Raw genomic sequence first — 24156 nt, 5'->3', positions numbered from 1 at the left:
TGGAGAGATTAAGGTGATTGAAACAATTTTCTTTCTGTTCACTCTTCTATATTTTCTTTTTCTTTTTTTTGAGGCAGAGCACTTTGGGAGGCTGAGGTGGGCGGATCACTTGAGGTCAGGAGTTCAAGACTAGCCTGGCCAACATGGTGAAACCCCGTCTCTACTAAAAATACAAAAATTAACCGGGTGTGATTACATACGCTTGTAATCCTAGCTACTCGGGAGGCTGAGACTGGAGAATCATTTGAACCCAAGAGGCAAAGTTACCGTGAGCCAAGATCACGCCACTGTACTCCAGCCTGGGTGACAGAGTAAGACTCTGACTGAAAAATAAATAAATAAAGATGAGGAAACTGACCAGGACGGTGGCTCACATCTGTAATCCTAGCACTTTGGGAGGCTGAGGTTGGAGGATCGCTTGAGCCCTTAAGTTTGAGACCAGCCTGGGCAACAAAGTGAGACTCCGTCTCTACAAAAGATAAAAAAAACTAGCCAGGTGTGGTGGCATGAGCCTGTGGTCCCAGGTATACAGGAGGCTGATTGGGGAGAATCACCTGAGCTTGGGAGGCTGAGGTGGCAGTGAGCCTTGTTTGCACCACTGCATTCCAACCTGGGCAACAGAGCAAGACTCTGTCTAAAAAAAATAAAAAATAAATAAAAATAAAAATAAAAAAGATGAGGAAACTGAGGCTTGGAGAGGTTAAGTATCCTGCTCAGGGGCCCCCAGCTGACTCTGGGGCCAAGATGAACCCCAGTGAGAATCAAGAGCAGCATTCAGAGGCAAACACGAAGCCCCATTTCTAGCCCACATATTGGTGTACTTAACAGTGAAAGGCAAACTAATACTGTGGTTTTTGAAAAACTCTCCTCCCATGCCATATCTGCTCTTTTTTTCACCTTTTAGTTTTAAAATAACATTTGAAATCTGCCCTTTTTAGGAAAGACCAATTTTTTAAAAAGTCAGGATTTCAACCCCATTGGAGGTTTATTCCTCCCTGCATGTAGAAGGCTGTATCAAAATTGCTTAAATACAAAAAATGTATAATTTGAAATAGTGGAAAATGGTTAAGTAGGTAAAGTGGGCATCATAGACTGACAATAAATGTAAAAGGTAAAATAACTTAAAGGCAGATAAAATCATTTTTTTAAATGCCCCAAAGTGGTAAAATTACCCTGCAGTGCACAGAAGTGATCAGGATAGGAAAACAATTAGAATTTTTTTTTTTAAACTGGAAACGAACAAAAGCATAAAGGTTGCTAAATTGTTCCAGGGTTCATAACAATTACCACAACTTCCCTGAAAGTATAGATAGACCCATTTACAAAAATGCTCAATGTTACATTTGAAGTGGGAGAAACATCTTGCAATATATAAAGCCACAGTGAGTAAAATGTCTGTGACCAAAAGTAGCTATGATTGAGTCAACCAGTATTTATTTGTTGTTGTTGTTGTTGTTTTGAGACAGAGTCTCCAGAGTCTCCCTCTGACACCCAGGTTGGAGTGCAGTGGCATAATCTCAGCTCACTGCAACCTTTGCCTCCTGGGTTCAAGAGATCCTCCCACCTCAGCCTCTCAAGTAGCTGGGATTACAAGCATGCGCCACCACACCCAGCTAATTTTTGTATTTTTAGTAGAGATGGGGTTTTGCCATGTTGGCCAGGCTGGTCTCGAACTCCTGACCTCAACAGATCCTCCTGCTTTGGCCTCCCAAAGTGCTAGGATTACAGGCGTGACGCCTGGCCCAGCATTTACTGAGATACTGCTGTGTGTTAGACACTGTTTTGGGCATTGGAGCTACAACAGCAAACAAAACAGGCCACGTCCCTGCCCTTGTGGAGCTGGCATTCTGACTATAAACAAGTGAACAGATAAAAAGATGATTTCTGCTTGTGATAAATGCTCCCACTTTGCCACACTGACCAAATCACCTTGCTCTGATTCAGCACGTCAGAGCAGCTGAGAGGGACCTGTGAGATCTCCTCATCTAGTCATTCTCAAGGTTAATCTTAGCAGCAGAACCTGTTGTTTAAAGGACATCTTCGGCTGGGCACGGTGGCTCAGGCCTATAATCCCAGCACTCTGGGAGGCCAAGGAGGGCGGATCATCTGAGGTTGGAAGTTCAAGACCAGCCTGGCCATGGTGAAACCCCGTCTCTACTAAAAATACAAAAAATTAGCCGGGTGTGGTGGCGCACACCTGTAATCCCAGCTACTCGGGAGGCTGAGGCAGGAGAATCGCTTGAACCTGGGAGGCGGAGGTTGCAGTGAGCCGAGATCGTGCCATTGCGCTCCAGCCTGGGCAACAAGAGCAAAACTCCGTCTCAAAAAAAAGAAATAAATAAAATAAAGGGCATCTTCTGTGGTGGCAGGGGTTCTGAGGACAGTAAGCTAGGGAGTAAGCCGGACCCAGAGCCTTGGCCGGCAGCAGAAACACAAAAACTCACAAAGGGCCAGTGCTGCGGGGAATGTAAGCCTCTCGCACTGTGCCCCTCACATGGGACACAGGATGTTGCCAGGCTTTCCATGAAAGGGGTTCTGTGGTGTGGTGGTCACAGCGGGGATGCTTGCTATTCTCCATATTTGCAATTATGCACCCCCACATGCACCCCCCGCCCCCCACACACAGCCACTTATGAAGAGGTATCATTGGCATCTTTGTCTTCTATCCCTCCGCGACAGCTGATTGGTCCAGGGGAATAAATCAGACCTAGGCTAGGCCAATGGGCGTCCTCCACTGGGTCTTGGGGATTGGCATGCTGGGAGACCAGGCCAGTCAGTAGTTAGGGAGGAAGGCGGATACCTGCAAGTGGCTGTTATTAGCAGGCGTCTAGAGGGCAGGGCCACAGACTGCCCCTGCTGACCTTTGCAAGCCCTTTGCTACCTATCCTGAGACCTTCCCCCTGGTCTCTGTGAAATGCCCTTTTGTAACTTTAAGTGAGCTTCCCTTTCCTGGAGGGTTGAAGTGAGTTTCTGCTCCTCACAATGCAGTAGCAATTACACGGTCAAATCAGTTGGGAAGGCTGGCTGCAGTGGCTCACGCCTGTAAGTTTGGGAGGCTGAGGTGAGGGGATTGCTTGCATCTGGGATTTCAAGACCAGCCTGGGCAACATAGTGAGGCCTTGTCTCTATAAAAAATAAAATAAAAAATTAGCCAGGCATGGTGGTGCACGCCTGTAGTCCCAGCTCCTTGGGAGGCTGAGGCGGGAGGATCGCTGAGCCTAGAAGGTCAAGGCTGTGCTGAGCCATGATCACAACCACTACACTCAGCCTAAATAACAGAGTGAGACCCTGTTTCAAAAAAAAAAAAAGTCAGTTGGGAAACTGGGTCATTAAAGCCACACAAATTTGTTTACTGCAGGACTTTTTGGAGCCTTTGACATGCTAATACATGCAGTGACTTTCCAAGTGGGACCAAGGTATGTGGTATTTCCCAAACTCATGGAATGCCTCACCTAGCTGGTGTTCACAGAACACCTTTTGGGCAATGCTAATCTGCCTCCCCTCCCCTCACTGTACAAGTGACGGAATGAAGGCACAGAGCGGGAGAGTGAGTTACCCAAGGTCACACAGCTGCTGAATTGCAGAGAAAGTCCTGGCACCTGAGGCCTCCTAGTGTTCTTCCCATTACATCCCAGTTGTCATAAGACTTCCTTGGATGGATGATGTATGTGCTGAGATTCTTGGACCGAGGTGGTGGTGGTCCAGTGTAGACGCCAGGAAAAGGGTGAGGTCAAGAATTGAAGGTCAGGCCTTGGTGAGAGAAACTGCTGTCTCCTTTAATCCTGGATGGTAGCTGTGGCTTCAGCGGGGACTAAGAGCCAACAGAGGGCTTGGGGCTGGCCCTAGGCTGCCCCGACCGTCTTTACAGCATGCCCAGGAGGACGGCTCCAGCCAACCCAGCCTCCCCTTCTTCCTCAGGCCACGGGCAGGCTGAACAAGAGAAAAACCTTTTCTGCCCATGGCAGGGCCCGCCCAGGCAGCCAGCGCAGGGATGACGCGAGCTGTAAATCACCCCGTGGACCACAGACCCAGTGCCATCCCCACGGGTTTCCTTTCCGCTTCTTAATCCTCCTCCTCAGACTCGGTAACACAAAGCAGATTCCTGCTGGGGCCAGCCATGCACAGTGGGCTTGGAGAATGTGAGCCTGGGATTTACCACATCAAGATGCTCCCGCCTCTCACTTTTCCTTTTCTCCCTCCTGAGCCACTATTAGCTGGAGAGCACTCCCTCCCTCTGGCCCGGCTCCCTCGCCCTCCTTGGACCCCACTTCAGCCTTGCCCCAGACTTGCGTCTTGGCTGGCTGCCCCCGCCCGCGGGGCTCACCAGGGCCTGTGGTTAGCAGGCCCTCCACGTCGTGGTTTGGCTCCATCCTGGCTCCCCAAGCCTCTGTCTCAGTGAGAGCAGCCTCTGTGTGGTAGAATGAACACTGCCGATCTGGATTCAAATCCTGGCACTGGCAACTTCTAGCACTTCCTTCTCAGAGCCTGGGATTGCTCACTCATGAGAGAGGGGAATGAGAATGCTCCCTGGCAGGTCGGAGGTGCCTAACAGATGTTTTGCTTTAAAAATAACTACTTATTAATAGCTGTTGGTTGAGGGTTGGGGCACGAATCAAAAGGGTGTTTGGAGTTGCTTTAAGAGGGTTATGTTGTACCAGGTTCAGGGACTTTGTTATTTTTCATCCTGGGTGGATCTGGAGGTCTCACAGAGCCTCCCCACCGGCTCTGACCTCCCCAGAGAGCTAAAACCCCACAGGCCCCATGACCTTGCCCCCTGTCCCATCCCTTCCTGGTAGACAGTTACACCCTCTGCTCAGAGCGCCAAGTTCAGCTGCCAGAATGAGGATTGCACATATCAGGGCTGCAGGGAACTTAAAGGTGGTCTAACCCAGCAATTTTCAAACTGTGCTCCTTAGCACCCTGATTCTCAGACATGTCCCAGGCTCTCTGTTGGAAGGAATGCAGTAGGTCTCTGGGTCCCCCTTCCTCTGTGTCCCCTGACTCCACTGCAGTCAAATAGACAGACGCATGTTTTCTGTGTTAGTGTTCCATGTACTTCATTCTCCTGCTTAAAAGGAGCTTTCATCGATCTGCTCCAGCCACGCCATTTTACAGATGAGGACACTGAGGCCTAGAGAAGTCAAATGACTTGTTTTAGGTCACCCAGCTGGCAGGTGAATGTGCTACAACTAGAGTGGGCCTTGTGACTCCTAGGGCAGCGCAAGGAAGCTGCAGATGGCCATTCCAGTGGGACTGAGCCTGCCACCCCAGGGTGGGGACGGGCCTCTGAGATCCCTCAGAGGGGTGGCCCTGGGGATTGTGGTGTCAGCCCCAGGTGTCCCCGAGCTTCCAGCGGCCCTGGCTCCCACTACCCACTGTGGTCCTCTTCTTTCCCCAAACCAACCAAAACGCAGGGCCTCTGAAATGCAGCACTAAGGAACAGGGGGACAGTGTGGGCTCTGGAGGCAGCCAGGCCGGGGTTTGAATCCTGGCTCTTCCACTTATCGAACCCTTCAAGGTGGAGGCCCCTCTGCCTGGAGGACTCAGTGAAGGGACATTCTGCAGCTGTCCAGAAACAGGAACCAGGTGGAGCAGGGGCAGCTTTTAATGGCTGGTCATGTCTTTCAGGAGTGACTGGCTGCAGGCAAGACCAAGGCCACCACTGTGGGCCCTCCTTCCAGTCAGGCCTGAGGACAAGGTGAGCTCGCTGAGTCCAGCCTCGTGGTCTTCTCCAAGATGCCGCCAGACGCCCAGCCTACAGCCTCTCAGGGTCGGATCGGAGCACGCCTGCCTCCCTCTCCCCTCCGCCCTCACCCAGCCACTCCGAGGCTGCTTCGCACTTTGCCCTCTGCCTGGTGGGGAGGGGAGAGCTCAGCCCCCCACTCACTCAGACCCCAAGGCCCACTGTCCAGCTGCAGAAGTTCGTTGCCAAAGATTGGACAGAGACACCGAAGGAAATGGGGTGATGAAACCCCACAGCGAAAAGCCACACCATTGCTCTGTGACTTTTGCTCCTCCTGTTGCCTGAGCCCCATCTCAAGCCAAAGATGAATCAGTGGTTCTGCTAGGAACTCATGGAAGGGATGGGCATTTGATGACCCCTGGGGGTCATCTTGGCCCTCTGACCTGGCGCTCTCTCTCCACTGGGCCTTGCACTGGCTGAGTGCAAGACAAGCCTTAGGGGCTGTGAGAGGGAGGCTGGGGTGCCTGGGCGGGGCCGAGAGTGGGGCCTGAGATCCCTGCCCACTCTCTCCCCTTCATTGGCTGCCCAGGCCACTGGCCCCAGTTCTCAGTGTCCCCTGGGTCCAGGCTCCTTGGGCCCTAAGCATCACCAGAAGGGAGTAAGCAGGGAGAGAAGCAATATTACTCCCTCCCCTACACCAGGGACTTGCCCCAGGGCAGCTACCTGTGGGTCTTTGCTCCCGCAGCCAGCCTCTCCTCACTGTGACCCACCCCCATGGGCCCCCATCCCAGGCAGCCAGCACCATGGGCAGGCCCTGCCATGGACAGAAAAAGAGTTTTTCTCTTGTTCAGCCTGCCCGTGGCCTGAGGAAGGAGTAGAGGCTGGGTTGGCTGGAGCCGTCCTACTGGGCAAGATGGCACCCCACTTGGAGGGCGGTGGTCTGTTACAGGGTGTGCAGGGGCAGAGAAGGAAGGGACCAGGGGACTGGGCCAGTATGTGGAGGATGGGGGCTGCGTGTTCAAAGCCAAGGCCCGCCCCTTCCTTGTGCTCAAATGGCCAAAGCTGTTCACGTCTGTGCTCAACCATCTGCTTCAAATTGAAGTAAAAGCCCCAAAATGTCAAGAAAATACTTGTGTTGAGTGGACTCTGTGGGTGACCAGGACTTTGGCCGGTCATCGGCTGGGGAGTGTGAGGGAGGGGGTTGGTTTCTACCTACAGGTTGAGAGCCCTTCAGGATCAGGCGCTGTGCGAGTGAGAGCGTGTGTGTCTGTGTGTGGAAGGGGGTGGAGGGCGGTTCCCACAGTAGTCTCAGCCTGGACTAGTGACTGGGAGGCCTGGTCAGGAACACATGAGGAGCCCTCTCTGTCCGCACTGCACTCAATCTGTACCATGGATTTATGAGATGGGGGCCCCTATTATTAACCCCGTTTCACAGATGGGGTAACTGAGGCCTCAAGTAGACAGGGTCAGTCGGTGACAGAGCCAGTCATCGAATCAGGATGGGCTCACTTCAAATCCTGTGCTCTCAAGCCTTTTCCAGCCCCATCACCAGTCCCAGCCCAAAGTCTCTTGTGTGGCCTTGTCACATCGCTTCACCTCAGCGGGCCTAAGGTAGGGACAATAAAGGCCCATTGGGACTGGGGGAAGGGGTGATAAGATAAAAAATAGGAGAGCACTGTCAAGGCAGAAGGGACAGGGCTGGCCAAGGAAAGGGGGATAGGAGGGGACCGGAGGCTGCAGCCATGCAGCACACAGTTTGTCCCTTGGTTTCACCAGTGTCACTTTCTCGTCTCTGCTGCTCAGACTCCTGGGCTGGGCTGGGGCTGGCTGCAGGGAGCCCCCCTTGCAGTAGTGTTTCTCAGGCTGGCCCTTTACCAAGGACCACAGTGTCCATGCTGTCTTGGATCCCTAGGCTGGCACAGAAACAGGGGACCCAGGTGGCCCTGAGCACTCCTCAGAGCAAAGGTGCTCTGGAAGCAGACTGGACAGAGTGGGCATGGAATGGGGCCAGGAGGGTCTGTTAGGAAGGTTCAGCCGCCCTGTGACGCTGGCACAGATAACAGCACTGCTCTGTTGTCCCTCGGAGCCTCTGAGTAACCCTGATGGCACTTCCTAAGGCAGCAGAACATGTGGACTGACCAGCATCAAACTGTTGACATAGAAGACCATTTCTATTACCAAAGGGAGTGTACCCCATTCTGCTGCCAAGGGAGCAAACCCATGGCCTTACCACCCAGAAACAGCACATCCTCCACCTCCCATCCCCCTCCTGCATACATACTTCATTACATGTTTCCCTTTCATTCTGAAGCATCATTGATGACCAACTGCCTGTCAGACACTAAGATAGGCAGTGGGAATGAAGAGATGGATCTTGTGTCATGCATGGCATCACGGAGCTCTGGGTTCTGTACGGAGGGTGGGACAGACAGGTAGACAAGCAAATAATTATGATTCTAGCAGATGACTAAGGTGTTGTCGGGAGCTTCAGGAAAGGAAGAACTAACTCCTGGGGAGGTTCTCAGGAAGGATTTCCCTGGAAAGTAGCCATGGGACTTGCGTCTTAAATGGTGAGTAAAAGCTTTCTGAGCAGGGGAGTAGGAAAAGGGCTTTCTATGCAGAGGAGCACTCAGCGCTGGCAGGAAATTGGAATCACCCAAGGAGATTATTAAATATTAAATATTGATATGAAGTATTGATGCCCAATTTCATCTCCAGAAATTCTGATGTATTGGTCTAGGGTGTTGCCTGGTCATTGGGATTTTTACAAGCTCCTCAAGTGATCTTAATGTGCAGGCAAGGTTGAAGCCGCTTGTCTAAGTGGGGTCTGGTCTACGATAAGAAAGTGACTTTGAGCCATCGATTTGGGAGACAGGCTCTGGGTGGATGTGTGTGTGTGCACACATATGTATGTATGTGGATGACTAAAAGTGCATGCTCTCCTCTCCTTTCCCAGCTTCCTCTCCAGCACAGCAACTTGTGTTCATATGCACACACATGCACACTCTCTCTCATGGGCACATGCATACCCACACACACACTCGTGTACATTTCCAGAAAACGGAATTACATTTCAGATAGATTCAGATTCCAGCGGCAGTCTTCTAAACACTTTTATGCAAGCAGCCATTCAAGGAGACCCTCAGCAAAATATAAATGACGAGGAGCTGCCCTCATGGGGCCCTGTGAAAGCACTTTGCAGTCCAGCCTTGGGTTTGTGGTCACAGAGTCACCTGTGGATGTTTGTAGCACACTCTCCTTGTCTTGTCTGCTCTGGGTCACCAGGCACAGGCCATAAAGGGATGAGGGGGCCCTCTCCAGGGGCCCGCAAGATCTTCATGGGTATGTCTGCATGAAGCCCCACGTGTGCACACCCATCTTCATGTGTGTGTGTGCCAGCCTCCTGCTCTCTGCAGGACAAAACCAGAAGGAATGGCTCTGGGAGTTGGAGATCTCAGCTCACAGGCCAAGCTTTGCAAGACTCTCCAAAGACTGCCCACAGACTGTGCTGCTTCCTGGGTCTGGCCTGAGACTATCCCAGAAGAGAGGGTTAAATTCTGGAGATGAGGTTTTGAGCAAGTGTTCATCTCCCCACACTATGCTCCTTCCTGTCTCCATGGTCACATCCTTCAAGGCTCTGTTCTGTTCTCTTTTTTTCTGGATTTCTCCACCTCCACCAAATTCCCCTTTCTCACAGCTAGTGGAGGCATGAGTAGGCAGGTCCCAGGGGCTGGGAACTGGGTAGCATTTCCACGTGCAGGGACTGTGTTGGGAGCTGGAGGTACAGAGCTCCTCTCTGCTCAAGAGCTTGCCAGTGAGCCTGGACAGAGGCATAGGTGCAGCTAATTAGGATAAGACAGGGGCCGCGCTGTGGTCAGCCGTGGGAAGCCGGCGAGGGGACTGGAGTTGGGGCTACACTTGCCTCCCTCCTATGCTGCTTCCTGAGCCATGAAGTGGTCATTGCCAGCATCCCAGGCAACAAACAGCAAGACTCAGACATCTCCAAGGAAACCCTTTGAGTGGATCTGTACCGTTGTTCTCGTCTTGCTCTCTTGCTGCCCTGCCACCTTCACAGCTGCTTTCTGTTTCCTGGTTCCAGGAAGACAGCGGGGCACAGGGTCCCTGCTTTGTGAGGAGCAGCTGGCTTCTCCCTTTGCCCCCAGGTTTTGCCCTCCCACATGTCTCCCTTCTGGTGACCCGGACCCCAGACAAACTATGCCTGCCTCCCTGAAGCCAGGCATCCTGAGGAACTTAGATAGACAAACAATGACAGTGTTTTCCAGAACTGTGGGTACATGTCTAATCTCAGATGGTACTATGAATTCCTGGGGAGCAAAGTTTGGATCTAATTCGACCCCTGATCCTCGAAACGGCCTTCTTGCAAAGTGTATATATTGGTTTCTTTGCTGAATGAATGAATAAAACATGGAAAATGTGGTAATTCACTCATTTTTGTTTTCTTCCTTCCACAAATAACTCCCAAGCATCTAATTTGTTCAAGACCTGGAGAAAACAGGACCCAGGCCAGGTGATCTTTTATATGGCTTCGGAGAGGCTTGAAGGGAGAGGGGCTTAGAGCCGAGAGAAGCCTGGCCTTGGACCTTTTTGCTCTTTATGTGGCTGAGTCTTTGAGAACTGAGCGAAGAGGACAGCATCACAGCACACGTGCTGGCACACAGGCACTGAATGAACAGTTACTGAATGTGTAGATGAGTGAATGAATGCCGCCAAGCCTCCTTACAGCCCTGCCTCGGACATCACTAATCAACAGTGGCTCTTTTTCTCCAGGGGCTCCTACACTGCCTGAATTCCGCTCCAGACAATGCTCCAAGCAGTTACTACTAATCGATCGGAGAGATGAGCTCCCTCTGCCGCCCTGGTCCCGTGGCCTCCCTGGAGTGGGCCAGCCTCCTCGGGCCACCCCAGCATGGTGTGTTTGAGGCGATGTCAGGAGCTTCACCTTCACTGTTGCTCACGGGCCATGTGGCTGCCTCCTGACTGGCCTGTCTGTCAATGGTCTGTGACTTCCAACCCTGCCTCTGCCATGGCTGATAGGGGTTTATTTCCAAACTTCCTCCCTGGGCCCATTGCCTCCAGACTACAGCCTAGGCTCTTAGCTGACCATCATGATGGTATTGTGTGCCCTCCAGGTCCACAACGTCTCCCTGTCGCCACTACATCTGGGCATGCCCACAGCTTGGCCGTCTGGGGGTGGTGGCCGAATCCCATCCTGAGATATCATTAACAGCCCCTCTTTCTCAGCCGTGGCCCTGCGTCCTTCTCTCTGGCTGCCCATGAAACAAGATTCTTTCTGATCTTAATGTTTGCTGCAAAGGAAGCAGTTTCTTTTTGTCCTAACATTACCCGGCGTTGTATCCCGCCTAGCGCCTGGTCCCCGGGGAACTCTAGTTCTTTCAATCCCAGAACCTGGGGCGGACAGAGAGGCCCTACTTAACCTGGCAGCAACAACCTAGATGGCCACCCTTCTGCCCTCGGGGCTCATCTTGCCTTTTCACATATAAATAAAAACATCTCCACTCCCACGCCATGTTCAGTGGGAAGCCAGCCCAGCATTGCCCGTGTCTCTGAGGATTCTCGAGGGACTTACATCCTTGGCTTCGATCTTTGGGGCCCACTGAATTCATCTTTTGCTCAGGGGCTCCCTATGGCTGCCTCCTTCTCTCTACCTTGTGGCCCTCAAGGGAACACACACACCTTTCCTCAGTTTCCCCAAAACATCCCTCACCCAAGGCAGTGGTGTGGAGAGGAATTATTTTTTCCATTCCTGATGAATCTTTTTAAATGCTTACATGCATGAAAAAACAAACAGGACCTTGCCTTTTACTTCCTAACTTATGCAGCTGATTTCATGTATTTTTGACAGGTTCATCATGTTTCCGGCAGTTGTAACTTTTTTCCCCTCTGGCTTCACTCCCTGGTGCTACATTTCTGGGCTGTGACTCACCCGAGGTTGTCTCACAGCTGGCACTTAAATCTAGTATTTTTTCTTCATTCTAACATCTTCCCCTGCCCCCCTTCATGCCCATCACCACCAATATGGTGGCTAATGGATAGACTATGAGCAAATACAGCAGCTGGTGAGGGCGCTCACCCACCCTCGGCCGCGCAAGTATCCAGGATCTCACCTCCGGGAGGAAAGATGCACCTCCCTGGACGAGCCAGCCTCTCCCCGGGCTCTCCTGTCACCAAGGCTTGTCCAAAGGCAGCAGATGGGCCACACAGCGAGGAGTGAGGCCAGGACAGAGCCTGCCCCCTCCCCAAGAAACTGGCAGAGCCAAGCCTGTGCCCCCAACCACCTCCAAAGCCATCTGGCCCACAGACAACATGCTTTCATCCTTTGGGATTTCATTTCCAGCACCACAACCAGAAGTTTCTAGAGAATTCCCCTCTGGCAGGCACACACATGCACATGATACACACACACAAACACACACACACACACACACACACATTTTTTCTTTTCTTAAATAAAGAACTAAAAAATGTTTCCAAATCCCAGGAAAGGAATCTCCATTTTTGGAGAAGAAAATAGAACAAAACCAGCAAGTTTATTTATTTCTTTATTTTTAGTATGCTTTGAGATGGCCACACTGACCTTTATTTCCTAAATAAAAATCAGGACAAGAGGTTTGATGAAGATTTAAGTGCTTTTTCTGGACAGGTCTGGTGTGAGAGGCAGCCTAGGAAGTCAAACATTGTAATCTGGGGAGCAGCTCTAAGATGAATAAGATTAGGCTATCTAAAAGCAACCGGTTCAATGATCCCGTCTGTTGAGGACCACAGTGTAATATATCCTTTTCCTAAAGGCTCTGAAAAGTCCTGCAGTAGAAAAACTCATTTAACTTTTTAAACTCCGTGCCTCTCAAACTTTTATGAACACTTATCCTTTAAAAAAATGTATTATGGTAAAATATCCATAAAATAATATTTAGCATTTTGACCATTAAGTGTACAATTCAGTGGCATTAAATACATTCATAATATGTGCAACCATGACCGTTATCTGCACCCCAAACGTTTTCATCATCGCCAACAAAAACTCTGCACCCATTAAACAATAATTCTCCCTCCCTGCCTCCCCCCAGCCCTGATAACCTTTATTCTACTTCCTGTCTGTATGAACTTGCCTATTCCAGGTACTTCATACCAGTGGAATCACACAATATTTGTCCTTCTCTGTTGGCTTATTTCACTATGTGTAATGTTTTCAAGGTCCATCTGCGTGTTGGCATGTATCAGAATTTCATTGCTTTTCATGGCTGAACAATGCTCCATTGTATGGATAGACCACATTTCTGTTGATGGAGAATGCTTATCCTTTATTACAGGGACCCATCTCTCATGGGACACCAAGAAAGGTCCCCAGAACATAGTTTGGGCACTGTTGGTTTTTGGAACCACTAGAATGTTTGGATTTAGAAGGGGCCAGGATGTTCATGTTCTTACCCACACGGTTGCCCCAGGCACTGACAGAAGGCCTTCAGTGAGCTCAGTCTCCAAACTTAAAGCAAAGGCTGAAGCCCTGAGTGGGGAAGCTGTCTGGGAGGTACCTGGGGAGTGGTCACCCCTGGGGGGAAAGCCGGGGCCAGCCTTGTTCTCTAAACTCCACAGGACACTTGGTCCTGCTGGACTGTGGGGCCTGCTGGGAAGGCTGACAGCTCAGTGTTGGTGCCATCTGTCAGGGCTGCCTTCCCTGGTTTTGAGAACAGGGCTGGACAGGAGCCAGGTTTGAGGGGAGCAGTTGCCCGGGAGGCCCTGGCCCCTTTTGGCAGCCTCACAGGTCCTGTTCCTACAAGGAGCTGGACACGCTGTTCTGAACAACTGCCCCTGCCCTTCCCTGTCAGCACCTCCCATGGAGACCCCTTTCTAGCGGGCAGACAAGCTGGGGATTAATGGGCTAGGGGGCCCAGAACCCCAGTTCAGGCAAGTGAGGAGATGCCCAGAGTCGAGCCTCCATGTTGTCCACGCAGACAACATGGGTCCCTCTGGGAACCCGAAGGCCTGGGCTCCAGCTTGGCCCGATCCTTCACTCCATGCCTGCAACCTCTGAGGTCGCTCCTGGCTTGGCAGTCTCCCACCTGGTCCTTATACTGCCTTGTCCTGCCCCGATGCTGGCGTTCAGGGTCAGATTAAAACTCTTCGCTGGCTCTACTGCCCCCAGAGACCCAGGGCGCACTCTGTTCTTGCTGAAACAGCTGTATTTCCCCTCCTGAGAGATTTTCTTTTGAGCCAGAGAATTATTTGAAAGAGCAAAGACCTTCCAGAGTTGTTAAACAAAACAACACAGCATCTCTAGAGGAATTACAAATAAATGGGGATTCACCCTTCAAATCTGGATAAAGCTCCCCTCCCCAGACCTCAAACTTGCTGCTCAACTAAAGCTGCTTTGACCTTGGACCAAACCTCCCTGTGCCTGGGCCTCCCAGGACATGTCCTCTCTCCCCCATGGCCTGGTTCCTTGCACCTCCATCTGTCTTCCTGGCTCCGTCGTGCACTCCTGGAAGGTAGTGAGTGTGGTCATCTCCCCAGGGCAGAACGGCCCTCAGGACCTGCATTGATGCAGCGCTGCTGGCCTGGGCTAGAAAAGTTTTTCGCGATTCTCTGCCCTGGCGAGTGGCTGCAGGGTCCTGCCCACCCCAGCGCAGCCCAGCCCGGCCCTGGGGTTATCCTGCAGAGCCTAGCAGAGTCAGGTGTGGGAGGGAAGTATGAAATAGGATGAATGCTCTCGGCACAAAATGGCTAAGGAGCTGGAGCCAGACGGAGCACACAGTGAGGGGAACCCCGAGAAGTACTGCGCTTCTCCAGCCCCAAGCCATTCGGAGGGATTGAAGTGAATGTCTCGCGCACACGACAAGGTGGCAGGGTCCATTCCTCCCAGGGCCCGTCTGCAGCCCCCAGCCCCAGGTCCTGAGCCTACCTTGAGGCCTGCCTCCCTGCAGAGCTTTGTCTCTGTCTCCCACTGAGCCAGGCCTGTCCTCAGGACCCCCTTTCCTCCCCACAGAGCCCACCCCTCTCAGAGCCAGCCCTCTCTCAGCTCTCCCCGCTTTATCTTGGCCCATTCTGCCTCAGCTGCTTTCCTCAGTGCGTGGATTCCAGTGGCAGCAACATCTGCTGGGCACTGTCTGGCCCGCGGGTGGTCACAGGGTGCCAAGGGCCCTAGTGCTGTTTCTTGGCCCTGCCACTCACTGGCTGTGTGACCCAGGGCAAGTCGCTCCCTTCCCTGAGCCTCAGTTTCTCTCTTTGTAAAAAGTGGTTGGAAGAGATGGTGACTAAAGCCTCTTCCAGGTACTTAACGGACGCAGCCCGTTCCCCTGCTGAGACGCTGTCTTCACTGGCTCTGCGCCTCCGTCTCCCTGGTTTGGCTCCTGCTTCTTTGGCTGCTCCTTCCAGGCCCCCTTGGCCTGTTGTCACACTCCGGGGCTCAGTCCTTGGGACTCCCCACTCAGGCTGCTGACTTCCAATTCCTGTCTGTATCCCAGAGACGGAGAGGATAATATCTGCTCATTCAACACCAGACTGAGTTAAATATCTAAGGAATTTCTACTCTAAACCCAGCGTTTAGAGCCAGCCCTGCCCCACTGGGCATCATCCACAACAGGCAGGCAGAGGCATTTCATTCCATCTGCCTTCCCCCTCAGCACTGGCCCCGGTCGGCCTGTCCTTGCCCAGGTCCTCTGGGCCCCTCCCAGGGCTGTGGCCTTCCTTTGGCTGGGACCTTAGGCAGGGCTCATTTCCTCCCAGGCCTGAGCACTTTCCCAAGGAGCCAGCGCCTGTCCCTGCTGCCCAGTGCTTCCTCAGAGGCAGGACTTTGGCAAGCACTGCCTTGCTGCTGATGAGACTTAATTAACGCAGGGATCCGCTTTCCTCCTGGCCCTGGGAGAGAGGCGCCCGCCTTGGAGCTCAAGGACACAGGGTACCCCATTGTTCTCTGGAGAAACACAGCTGCCCCTCCGCAGCTGCTGCCCCGGGCCTGTCAGCTGCCGTCTCTGCTCTCGGAGGTCCTTCCCACTCTCCTCCCTGAGGGGCTTATTCAAGTGCCCACCAGCAGCGATCCACATCCTTCCCCTGAGCTGGTCTCTTCAGGGTGTCCATGGTGCTGACTCCACAGGTCGAGCATTAGGCCTCATTGGACTGGACGTATCAGGCATCGGCGCAGCCCGTTCCCCTGCTGAGATGTTGTCTTCACTGGCTCTGCAGCTCCGTCTCCCTGGTTTGGCTCCTGCTTCTCCGGCTGCTCCTTCCAGGCCCCCTTTGCCTGTTGTCATACCCCAGGGCTCAGTCCTCGGGACTCCCCACTCACTCAGGGCCACGCCCTTCATAGGCTGCTGACTTCCAATTCCTGTCTGTATCCCAGAGATGAATAGGAATAGATATCGCTCTGTCTATCACAATAGATATTCCTATCTGCATCACCCAGAGCGAAGCTGAATCCTTGCCTTCAAGGCCCTGCACCACCTGCCCTGGCACCTCCTTGACCTCACCTTCACTGCTGTCATCTGTGTGGTTCTTTGACACACCAAACCCAGCCACTCTTTGCATTAGGCCTTCGCATCGGCTGTTCCCCCTGCCTGGAATGCTCTTTCCCCAGTATCCATTTGGCTCGTTCCCTCATTATCTTCAGTTCTCTGATTGAATACCACCTTCTTAGCAAGCCCTTCCATGATGGCTCGATTTTATTTATTTATTTATTTATTTGTTTGTTTGTTTGTTTGTTTGTTTTTTGAGACAGAATCCCACTCTGTCACCCAGGCTGGAGTGCAGTGGTGAGATCTTGGATCACTGCAAACTCTGCCTCCCAGGTTCAAGCGATTCTTCTGCCTCAGCCTCTGAGTAGCTGGGATTACAGGTGTGTGCCATCACATCTGGCTAATTTTTGTATTTTTAGTAAAGACGGGGTTCCACCATGTTGGCCAGGCTGGTCTCTAACTCCTGACCTCAAGCGATCTGCCCACTTCGGCCTCCCAAATTGCTGGGATTACAGGTGTGAGCCACCGCGCCCAGCCAATGGCTCTATTTTAAATGCAATACTCCCCTACTTCTCCTAGCACTCTCTCCCCTGCTTTATTTTCTCCATAGTACTCATCACTCTCTGCCACGCTATGTCAGTTTGAAAACACTATCACCTCCCTCTAGACCGTAAAGTTCATGAGAGCAGGGGTTTTTGTTTTGCTGACCACTGTATCCCTAGTGTCTAAACAGTGCCCCCTTGGGGCTTTTTGGAACTAGGAATGCTGTCCTCAGTCTCTAGTAGCTGATGAACAAATATTTGTTGCACAAATGGATGAATGCTTCATTAAATGTACTTGTACATGTATCTTTATGTCCTGGTGGTTTGACTTCTGTAGACTAGATCATGGAAGTGTGGTTATTCTGTCCAGTGTATGTATAGAGTATTTTTAATTTTAATAAACAACTCTAGATTACTTTCCCAAGAGGTTGAAGCAATTCATGCCCATTTCTCTGCCTGTGCTGGACGTTATCACACTTGAGTTCTTGCCAGTCTTCTGGGGAAGCAGGGAAGGCATCTCATTGCTTTAATTTTCATTTTCCTGCCTAATAGAGAAGAACATTGTTCATATTTATTGACCGCTTGAATTTCTGTTTCTGTGAATTGTCTTGTTTATTATAGTCTTTGCCTATTTTTGTTTTTATAGGGGAGGTGGGTGGGGGAGGACTGACGTTTTCTAACATGTGTGTAAGACGGAATCTGCATTTTTTTTTAAAGCATCCCAGGTAATTGTGATACTTATGGCCATTCCCAGCGCTATCGCTTAGTATGAGGATCCTCCTGGTCCGCTACTGCCTGGCAGGCTCTGGGGTCCTCTATGGGTTTTAGAATGAAAGGTTTTAAGGTTTTTTTTCATTGCTGGTACTCTGTACTTTCTACAACAATCTTGTGTTACTTTTTTAAAAAGGATATTAAAAAACAATCATAGGAAAACCCTTGTACTGTAATACCAAGTGGAAAAGCATTTACAGTTAGGATGTACTTTGTGATGAGAATGACATAAAAAGGCTCTCTGTGTGCAGAAAACTCTAGCAGTGAATGGCCAGAATGAAAACATAGGATTGTGGGTAATATTCCTTACAATGGAAGTTTTCCTTACGATGGAAGGCAGACAAGTGGGGGAAGAAGAGGTGAGGGTGAACCCCTAGTGGAAAAAGAGTGCCTGCTGGAATGGTGGCACTTGGGCTAAAATACCCTCCTTTTGTGGCTTGGCAGACATCACTAATTAATCACTTCAGCAGTTCCTCCTAAGCTCCAGCTTGGTCTTAGAATCTTTCTCAGCCCCATAGTCCAGAGAGCTACTGTCACAGATCAGAGCTGGCAAGCGACATTAAACCCAGTCACCGTCCTTGCCTGAGCAGAGGGCAGCGCAGTCATACCTGGCAGCCAACTCTCTTGCTGGGGCAGCAACAGGCTCCCTGGCAGCCCTCGTGGCTATGTTGGGGCTGCAATCCAGTTGGCTGCTCCTACCTAGCTGTGCCCTGGGGGTGGGGGAGGCACCTGGGGTCTTTTCAACCTGCACTGGCTCCCATCTCTTATATAGAGCATAGCTTCCTGGACTCTCTTCTCCTCCCAGCCCTGGGGGCTTGTTGGAAGTGGGAACATTGTCCTCAGCCTGATGCCTGGCCCTGATGCAAGGTCCACATGTTTTTTCATCATTGACATTCAGGGTCAACATGTGGACCCTGGACCCTGGAACATCCCCTCCAACACCACACCTTGGCCACTCTCACCATTTGGGCGACTCTGCAGCCTCTGACCTCTGCTTTCATGATTTTTGGCATAACCCCTCTCCACTCACATGGTCCCAGCTGTGACTTCATGCCCTGATGCTGTGTTCACTGGCACATCCTGACTGTCTAACCAGGCCCCTGGCCCCGCCCCACCTGCCTGCCCTGCACTTGGCATGACTCAGAGCTGACAGGTTCACCAGCCAGACTCACTGCACAGCGCCAGGAATTCCTCATCAGTCTTCTTCCTCTAGACCAGCTTGGGGTGGGGGCCGTGGGGGGTTGATTAGAAAGAGTAGGAAGAAATATTTTTATAGCTTTTTCTGGTTTTTTTTTTGAGAAACAGTAAATGATATAGAAAGATAACATAGAAATATATGAGGAAATCACCAATAATCTAATCACCTGGAGATAACCACAGTGACTGTGTTGGTGAACATCCTTCCAGGCACCTCTCTGCCTCCACACTCACTGATATATACATATGCACATTGTCATAAATGGCATCATGCTCTATTCAACCTGCATTTTTCACTCAACTATATGTCATGAGCATTTTCAAGAATGTCAATGATGAAAAAACATGTTTTCTTCTCCTAGAATGTAAATTATATTCCACAGGATTCTTTTTTTTTCCTCCTAGCATATTTGTGTTTTTGCTTCCTCTGAGGCAAAAATGTTATTAATTTCCCATTTCTCTCCCACAGTAATAGACCACCAATTTCTAGTTGTGTGGACAGCCACTACAATGAAGACAATGTCTCTCAGCTTCCCATGGGGCTCTGTATGGCGGTGGGACTGAGTTCTAGTCAACGGGTGCAAGCAGAAGAGGTATGTGCAACACTGCCTGGATGTGCCCTGTGCTAGGTAGTTTTATATATGGCCATCAATTATTTGACAGTCCTTCTTTCATTTAGGTGGAGGCTTAATTCCCTTCCTTTAAGCATAGCCTGCACTTTGTGACTTGCTTCTAACGCATAGAACGTGGTAGAAGCAATGAACACCTGAGGTTGAACTGAAGAGGCAGTTGGCTTCCTTCTTGCTCTCTGTCTCTTGCATCATCCACTCTGGGGAAAACCAGCTGCCATGTCATGAGGACAATGTAGCAGCCCTATGGAGAGAAGACCCATGTGGCAAAGAACCGAGGCTTCCTGCCAACAGTCACGTAAAAGAGGCATTTTGAAAGCAAGTCCTTAACCCCCAAACCAGCCTTCAGGTGACTGTGGTGCTGGATGACATCTTGACTATAAACTCTGAATTCCTGACCCACAGAAACTGAGATAATAAGTGTTTATTGTTTTAAACAACCAAGTTTTGGGGTAATTGTTTTGCAACAATAGACAACTGATACATGCCCTTAAAAGGATGGGCGGGTCTTCCCTTCCCCTTTACCCTCTCTCTGGATGGAAGGTGGATGTGCAGTGTGCCATCTGGGATCTTGCAGATAAGGGCAACACGCTAGGGATGGAGGAGCAACAACATAGAGGGGGTCTGGGCCCTTGATGGCTTCATAGGACAGGGTCAGCATAACAACTCAGACTTCTATGTGAGAGGAACATGAACGTCTATATTAATTAAGCCAGAGCATCCCAACCAATGCTGGGCCTTCCTGGAGTGCTGTCAATGGGTTGCAGGTGCATGAAGCTACTGATCCCCTCTGTCTCAGGGCCAGTTGCTTCTGCATGTAAGCAGCCTGCTATGGACTGAATGTTTGTGTCTCTCCAAAATTCATATGTTGAAACCTAATTCCCAATGTGATGATTTTCGGAGGTGACTAGGTCATGACAGTGGAACTTTTATGAATGGGATTAGTGCCCTTATAAGGGACTAGCAAGACCAGAGATTTTTCCCTTTCCACCATATGAGGACACAGCAAAAAGGCACTATCCATGAACTAAAAGCAGGCCTTCACCAGACACCGCTCTGCCAGTGTCTTGATCTTGGACTTCCCAGTCTCCAGAACTGTGAGAAATAAATTTCTGTTTATAAGCTATCCAATTTACAGTATTTTGTTTTAGCAGTCTGAAAGAACTAAGACACAGCCTTATTCTTTTACCCCCATGAGCTACACAATTATTACAATTTTCTCTGTGTGCTGTGATGGGAATAATGTTTGGGAAGCTTTGGGTCTCTGTCATGACAGCCAAATTTTATCCCAACAAATACATTCTCCAAAGTGAGATGTGGCTTAGTACTTTTAACATATGCTGCTCTCCTTAATCAGGCTATGGGACACTCTGAGGGGTATGTCAGGTCTTGGCAGGTGAGGTGGCAGGTACTACAAGTGGTCGGGCTTTCTCTAGGTCCCAGAGGCCCCAGGTGTTTGTGATCACTCCCCTTGCCTGTGCAGGAGACTGATTCTGCAAACAACAAGAGCAAACCCTCCTCCAGGCCTTGGGGAACCACTCACAGTTTGCTTCTGACTCCAGCTCTCTTCCCCCTGAGCTGTGTCTGTATCCCAACCTCCCTTCTCTTCTCAGGCTCTGTCCGCTCAGGAACACAGATGGTAACAGTGCAGAGGTGGACACTGCTTAATAACATCATTTCTCCCTGAGGACGGTCATGGGTCACACACCCAAATCAAACCAAGCCTCCTGTGGACAGAATTCTATTAGGAGGTATGGGACTGGGGCTTTCCTGATGTCACCCACTCAGAAGAGCAGAATCTCTATTTTAATGGCTACATGTTATGCACGGAATATTTGTGTCCCACCTAATTCATATGTTGACATTCTAATCCTGATATGATGGTACTCAGAGGTGGGGCTGTTCAGAGGTGATGAGGTCATGAGGGTGGAGCCCTCATGAACGGGATTAGTGCCCTTCTCATAGGAGCCCTGGGGACCTCTCACACCCTCTTCCACTGTGTGAGCACACCACTCAAGAAGAGGGCAGCTTGTAACCCAGGAGAGGCCTCAGCAGTACCTGACCATGCTGGCACCCTGAGCTCAGCCTTCCAGACTCCGGAACTTTGAGAAATACACTTCTGTTGTTTAGAAGCCACACAGCCTATGGTACCATGTCACAGCAGCTCAAATGGACTGAGATGGTGAGGTTCGCCAGACCCAGGCAATCTGCTGGATGTGTCCTCCCCTTTGCTTAAACTCAGGGTTATATGAAGTAAACAAAAGGATCCATTTTAGCATGAGTGACATCACACTGTAACATGAGAACCATACACATTTTGTGATATTGCTTATGCAGACTTAGATCTACAAGACCATAAAGATTCCACAGTCGTGGCTGGGCACAGTAGCTCATGTCTGTAATCCCAGCACTTTGGGAGGTCGAGGTGGGCAGATCGCTTGAGGTCAGGAGCTTGAGACCAGCCTGGGCAACCTGGTGAAACCCAGTCTCTACTAAAAATACAAAAATTAGCCAGGCATGGTGGTGCATGCCTGTAATCCCAGCTACTTGGGGGACTGAGGCAAGAGAATGGCTTGAAACCTGGAAGGGAGAGGTTGCAGTGAGCTGAGATTGTGCCACTGCACTCTAGCCTGGGTGACACACTGAGACTCCATCGCAAAAAAAAAAAGATTACACAGTGGCTTCTAGTCTCACTGCCCAGTGGCTCCTCATTAATAACTGATAGGAACTCCAAACAGCATGGCCAGGAGACTGCATCAGCTTGGACCTGGTGGATCCCTCTTCTGACAGGCCCTGCTGCTCCCTTCAGCTCTCCACACTGCTCCATGCCCACAACTGCTAGTCTTGGGATTGAGTGTTTATTTCAGGGCTCTTATTTCCAAACTAGTTCAGTATCTGCTGAGGTGATTGTTCAAATTTTGCTTTGAGCATTAAGTTAGTGAATTTTTTTCTTCTTTTTTTTGGAGGGAACAATTTTTTTATTGTGGTAAAATATATATAACATAAAATTTAACATTTTAAGCATTTTTGAGTTTATAATTCAGTAGAATTAAGTACTTTCACAGTGTTGTACAACCATCACTACTATCCATCTCCAGAACTTTTCATCACCCCAAACTGAAACTCAGAAGGTATCAAACAATAATTCCCCATTTCCCTTCTGTAACCCATGGCAGCTCTATTCTACCTCTGGTGTCTATGACTTTGCCTATTCTAGATATCTCATCTAAGTGGAATCATACAATCTTTGTCTTTCTGTGACTGGCTCACTTAGCATAATGTCTTCAAGACTCGCCCATGCTGTAGTATGGGTCAGAGTTTCCTTCCTCTTAATGGCTGAGCACGTAAGTTTTTAATCCGTGGATTTCACCAAAGGTTGAAGTTTCTAATACATTCTGCAAAATTCCTGCAGACACTTACTAAATGTGGAGTTGACTTCTCTTTTTCCTGCATCATTCTCTTCATTCTCTATACAGTGACTGTGTGACATCTGGTAGTGCGTGGTTAGGTGTTTCATTCATTCTCTCGAATGAGAGGAGGCCCTCCCAGGTTGGAGTTCTATGCTAGCAGCAGGTGCTCCGTGGAGCGGCGCCAGCAGTGACACCGAGAGACGCCCCTCTCTGGTGACAGCTCCGGAGCACTGCCTGTTACTCTACTCTTATATTCTGGAAGCCTCATCAACATCATGCTTTGGTATTTTTCAGTGTGGCTACACATTTCTTACTTCATTTAATCCAAATGCCCTGATGGAGGCTATGTGTCAGTAACCCTTTGAACTCTGAGGAAACTGAGGCCCAGGGAGGTGATGGCTCTTGCCTCCCCAGGAGGTCAGTGGCAAGTGGGAGGCTGAAGCTTAGGGCACCCAAGTCCAGGACTGTTTTCTGCTTACCCCTCAGGGAGTCTCGAAGGTGGCAGAGGCTTCAGGTTCCCTCCTTTTTGCACTGGCTTTTCTCCTCCTACCTTGATGGGCATGGATACACTGATAGAGGTTGGAGAAGGTGGGGAGATAGGGGAGAATAAGCACCAACCTTTCAATTCCTCAGCTTGTGCAAACCTTGTTTCTTTTGAACTGTCTTCAGGGCTGAGTCTGGCACTCTCAAAAGGCAAGGGTAGGAAGGTGGCAAGAGGGGCTGTAACCACTTCCTGGGGACTGGGGCTAAAACCACGGGGCTAGAATCTTCCCCTCCCCCTGCAGGAGGATATCAGGAACTACAGCCATTTGAGAATAAATGATTCTTGCATATGATTTAAAAATTATGAAATAAAGGAAATGAGGTGAAAAATCTCTTCACTCTTGTCACCAGCAGCCATTTCCTTCCTTACAGGTATCAATGTTTCCTACTTTTGCATATCTTTCCTGAGGACTGTTATGTATGCATATATACACAAGTACATACATACACATATACGTATGTATGTATGGGTATGTGTGTGTATATATATTCTTGTTTCATTTTCTCCCACAGATAGTAAGTATATTATGCATATTGCCCTGTGCCTTATTCTTCCAGCACTTTCACATAATATATAATAGTAATAGCACTGAACATCTATTAAGTGCTTACTATGTTCTGGGGTTCTGGGTACTGCTCTTAGAACTTGGTATGGGTTAATAGTCTTAATACATTTGATCCTCACAACAACCCCATGAGGTAGTATCATTTTTTCAATCTATACATAGTAAAAAAAAAAAAACCCATGCAAGCTAAAACAACACTGAGATACTATTTTTCATCCGTCATGCTGTTAAAGATCAAAAAGCTCACTAACACACGGTGTGGAAGAGGGTGTGGAGACATTGATACTCCATAGATTTTTGGTAAGCAATTCAGCAAAAGCTATTACCA

At 50.0% G+C, this 24156-nt stretch overlaps 1 protein-coding gene across 3 annotated transcripts in view; it reads left to right on the top strand.

The window, feature by feature from the left end:
* ATOH8 (atonal bHLH transcription factor 8) overlaps positions 1-6810 on the top strand; it is a 34290-nt gene extending 27480 nt beyond the window's left edge. For 2 of the 3 annotated variants that reach the window (XR_010149078.1, XM_016948896.4), the window contains 2 exons: positions 3359-3416; positions 5629-6810. Coding sequence is in view for 2 of the 3 variants with exons in the window: in XM_016948896.4 (XP_016804385.1) it covers positions 3359-3385 (27 nt within the window). In the remaining variant the exon portion in view is untranslated. The remainder of the gene's footprint in view (positions 1-3358; positions 3417-5628) is intronic. The other variant, XM_016948897.4, reaches the window with a different exon arrangement.
* The last annotated feature ends 17346 nt before the right edge of the window (positions 6811-24156 follow it).

The sequence above is a fragment of the Pan troglodytes genome, chromosome 12 (genome assembly GCF_028858775.2).
Source record: "Pan troglodytes isolate AG18354 chromosome 12, NHGRI_mPanTro3-v2.0_pri, whole genome shotgun sequence".
NCBI lineage: Eukaryota > Metazoa > Chordata > Mammalia > Primates > Hominidae > Pan > Pan troglodytes.
The sequence above is the reverse complement of the archived record's forward strand: the minus strand, read 5'-3'. Positions and strand labels throughout refer to the sequence as shown.